General features: G+C 24.4%; 1 protein-coding gene across 1 annotated transcript in view; it reads left to right on the top strand.

Moving 5' to 3' along the window:
- The first annotated feature begins 1,361 nt into the window (after positions 1-1,361).
- The window catches only part of LOC126900386 (uncharacterized), a 6,306-nt gene continuing 2,842 nt past the window's right edge, over positions 1,362-4,825 (top strand). The window contains exons 1-3 of the mRNA XM_050676063.1: positions 1,362-1,540; positions 3,574-3,798; positions 4,126-4,347. Of these exons, the coding sequence (XP_050532020.1) occupies positions 1,442-1,540; positions 3,574-3,798; positions 4,126-4,347 (546 nt within the window). The 5' untranslated portion in view covers positions 1,362-1,441. The remainder of the gene's footprint in view (positions 1,541-3,573; positions 3,799-4,125; positions 4,348-4,825) is intronic.

Below are 4,825 nucleotides of genomic sequence, written 5' to 3'. Positions count from 1 at the left end.
GTTTAGAGTTGAAAATGTAAAATACACAATGTTAAATTAATTTTTGTAACTTTTTAATTATTTAGTTTCAAATTAATGTTTTAGATATATTTTTAATTTAAAATCAAATATTTCCAATGCACAATATTGCTTTTAAATTTTGGTTATGAGAAGTTGTTACCTAAATACATACATTTCGTTCATACATTGCTGCTATCCGTTCATATTACTATGTTTGAACACATTCTTTATGCATAATTATAGTTACCAGAAATCTTTCTCGAATTAATTTAACAATTTTTAATATTTTATTTAAAAAAAATAACAAATGATCTAAATTTGTATTTTAATTAAAAATAGACAGAAAAATAACTTCATTTATCATTAAAAATTATATACGTAATCAAATTTGTTCATTTTTATATTTACTTTGGTTAAAAATATCTGTCGCGAGAGTCTTTTAATTTTAACAAAAAACATTTTTAGTCGTAAATTATATACAGTATGATTCTTTTAACACTATTCATTTTATTTCTCTTAAAATAATAATTATCTTATTTATGATATTTTTTAGTATCATATACATCAGTGGTCGGCAACCGGCGGCCCGCGTGGCTATTGAANTATCCGGCCCGCGTGGCTATTGAATACGGCCCGCTTTAAATTCTAAATCGACTAATTTAATTGAATATCATTTTGTATAAATATAATTGAACGTTGCGTTTTTGGTACGGGTATTTTATATAAGTCATATTATTATTTTAAGTTTTAGATAGTATTTTTTTGCATAATAAATAATGTAATTATAAATTTTTTTTTTTTTATCTGGCCCGCGAACTCTTTTTAATTTGTAAATGTGGCCCGAGAATTAAAAAAGGTTGCCGACCACTGATATACATTATATTTCTCGGTTAATCAGTTATTAATTACATTTTTAATTAATCCCTTATTCTTATAAGGGTTTTAACTTAATGCAATTAATTAGCAAGACGAGAACAAATTTTGACCCACTACTTCAAAAATGATTACCATTTTAAAATATATACTAGAGGTGAGGCGGGGTAGACGATATTTATCATTAAACATTTTTCAACCGAAACCCTCCTCCAGTTAGGGATAAAAATGTTAATAACTTCCGAAATTTGTTATCGACCAGTCATTATCTTAATTAGATTATTTATTATTTTACAAGATAATTGATTATGTATGTTGCTATTTAAGAAAAATTAAGTTGAAATCCATATAAAGACTAATAGATGAGTTAAAAAAGTAATTAATGTCTGATAAATCGAGAAATATATCACACTAGAAAATATGAAAAATAATATTCTTGACATAATTATTATTTTAAAAGAAATTGAGTACCTATTGTTCAAATAATCAACGTGTATAAGTCAAATATGTTAGGTATGTTATAGAATATTTAAATCCTACTGTTGAGCACTTCTTTAATAAGTTGTAAATGTATGAAGTTACTTTTGCTACAATGATACATCACATAGTATTCCAAACTGTTATCTTGGCTTTTTTGTATCAGCTAAATTGTCAGCCATTAAAAAGTGTAAGCAGATTTAATTTATTTAAATATTTTACTAATATAAGGTATGTAATACATACCTTATATTAGTAAAATACATACTATGGTATACTATGTATAGCCTAGAGATATTTGCTCTTTATATTTTAGCTTCGATGCGAAGCTGAGAAGGTATTAATTTTACTATGCGGTTTTTTATATTTGTGCCACTTTTTTTCAGCTCTCACGGGACTGATATTGCCTTTAAAAATTGAAAAAATTTCCCTAGTTCCCTATTAATGGGGAAATCTCCTACAAAATTACGATTTTTAAAATCGGCAAATTTCAACATTTTTTTAACTTTTTTTCTTAAAACTGCCATAAATTTTTAAAAAATGAACGAATCAAAATATAGATATTTTTATATACAAATCATATATATTTTTCTGTCATTTAACATAAATTTTTTTGAAAATCTGACTCTTTATCTGCCCACGGAGGGGATTCAAAATAGCATTTTCTGCACAAAACTTTAACTTTTTCAACTTAAGTTTTAAAAATATTGCGAAAATACTCCGAGCTTCAGACATATGTTAAAATAAAGTTAATGTTATTTACTATAAGTTCAAAAAAAAAAAAATTGTCCCGACAACTTATTTTCTATGTATAAATGATTGCCGTGGTTAAAAAACATGCATTTTTAGTGTTAAAATTTACGATTTCATATTTTATTTTTTTAACTTTAAATGACTATTACTATTTGATAAATGTATGGATCTATACAGGTTATTTTTCATAAATACTTTATGTTTACTTATTATATTTGACATACTTTTTTTAAAATTGACCATTTCCCTTTTTACAGAGGGAGTTAAAAACTTTAAAAATACGATTAAAACGTAGATTTTTTTCAACTTAATTTTTGAAAATGTTCTGGAAATACTACGAGCTTTAAATGTAAGTCAAATTAAAACTTATATAAATATTATGTTCAAAAAATAATTTGTCCTGACATCTATGGTCAGATTTTCATTAAAAATATATCTTATAAAAGCGAAATATTTAATGTATTTATGAAATAAATTTTATTCTGATTCATCCATTTTTTAATAATTTATTACAGATTATGATAAAAATTACAACACTTTTCATGAAAAAGTTTCTATTTTAAAATACCGCTTATAAGCAGGTTAAGCGTCATAATTCCAAAAATGTCATGCCATATAAAAAAGATATATCTAAGATATTTTTAAAAAAATTTTGTTTTGTTTCCTTCATATTTCACAAAATTATAGCAGTTTTAATTAAAATATATTAGCTTGAAAATCATGTATTTATGCGCCAAAATAATGTTTTTTATCGATTCTCGGGGACCTTTTACACGTAGAAGAACAGTTATTGGGACAATTTTCTTTTTAAGCTATAGTAAGTAACATAAGCTTTAACTTAACATTTATTTGAAGCTCGGAATATTTCCAAAATATTTTCAAAAGTTAAGTTGAAAATGTTTTGCTTTTATACGTTTTTTTAATGTTTTGAACCCTACTACGTAAAGGTAGATGGTGTAATTTAAATATAAGATATGTCGGATGAAAGGGATAAATAGAATATTTATAAAAAAATATTTGTATTGATCCATGCATTTTTCAAATAGTTATAGCAATTGAAAGTTAAAACATAAAATCATGAATTTTAACATAAGAATAGCATGTTTGTTAACTACGGTGGCCATTTGCACATAGGTGATAAATCGAAGGGACAATTTTTTTTTTTTGAACTTGTATTATGCAACATATGCTTTATTTTAACGTTTAAAGCTCGGAGTTTTTTCAAAAGTTATATCAAAAATAATACCTTCTAAACTTTGCATTAAAGATAAAATTAAAATTAAAATTAACTAAATAAAAAATTTTAAGAATTCCTCTTATTTTCTAAATGATTCTACTTTAAAGTGATTATCATTAGATATGCTCTCGCTAAATAAATAAAACAATATATATTTCAGAGAATAATATTATATTATATTAATTTATTACATTATGAATAAATGTATACATGTATCTTTTTTTTTATAATAGCAATGTGAAAAAAATGCACATTTTTTAACACTAGTAAAAGATATCTTTGGACCAGCTGACAATTTACTTACAGATAAAAAACTTCAAGAACTTTTAAAACAAAATGAAAAGGATGAAACATTTTTGATTTTTAGAGACAGAAACCTTAAAGATAAAATATGGAAATTAGGATGCAAGAACACAGAACTTTCACTTTATATAATGTACTACATCAAATTTGTCATGGTAGATAAATTGAATATAAATTATGATGTGCTAGAGGTATTCAGGGTAATTTTAAATCGCATGCTATCGATGTATTACTATATAATAGGTTTTTCTACAAAAGGCATTTGGTTCACATCAATTACTATAAATGCATTGATTGAACGAAAAATATCACCTAGAGAAGTTAACTTTTATTATATCTCAAATATTTTCGACTTTTGTAAAATATGCTTTTACAAAAATAATTTAAAAAATTTTCCTAGAACATATAAAAATTATCCTGATCTTAATACAATATACGAAATATCAAAACAATTAAAATTGTATTCCAATTCTTATCCTCAGACGTTTAATGAAATTTATCAGTATGAAGATGTATTAAATATTTATAGCTTTTTTTGGAATAATACTGATGGTTATAAGAAATTCATTCCTCCCAAAAGAATATTTCCAATGTATAATGAAACTTATATATCAGAGACATATAAGAGCGTGTGCAAATCGTGGAAAAGAAAATATTTTGAATTGTGGTTATATACTGACGTTATAAAGAAAAATTTGTTACTGGTAACTTATTATTATTTGACTCTACATAGTACTTATCTAGTAAATTGCTTTTCTAAAGATTTTAACAGAGAAGATTTTTTGAATTTATTTAAAATCCCATTAAACATAATAACTGAAATAGGTGTATTTTCAGACCAATTGTTTAAAAAACCATTCATAGGTTTCGTAGATGACATTGTAATAGATATTTAGCACTTATAATTTTATTTTATTTATATTTTTATAATAATGATTTTTTGAATAAACCGCATTATAATGAGAGATGATAGATATAAAAACACCAATACATGTATGAAATATTAACGCAAATTAATAGAACAATAGATTGCGCATAGATCTCTCTAAATTAATTAACTAGCCAATGAGAAGCATTGTGCAAATTAAACTAATTCTCCCCCTCATAAAACAGGCCTATAAAAGAGCAATTTCTAGCTCATTCGTCACCTTATTTTTTTCTAAAAATCTGGTCATGAAGCGT

The sequence above is a fragment of the Daktulosphaira vitifoliae genome, unplaced genomic scaffold (genome assembly GCF_025091365.1).
Source record: "Daktulosphaira vitifoliae isolate Bord-2020 unplaced genomic scaffold, ASM2509136v1 Scaffold_3, whole genome shotgun sequence".
NCBI lineage: Eukaryota > Metazoa > Arthropoda > Insecta > Hemiptera > Phylloxeridae > Daktulosphaira > Daktulosphaira vitifoliae.
Note: the sequence above shows the minus strand (reverse complement) of the source record. Positions and strands in the feature narration are given on the sequence as shown.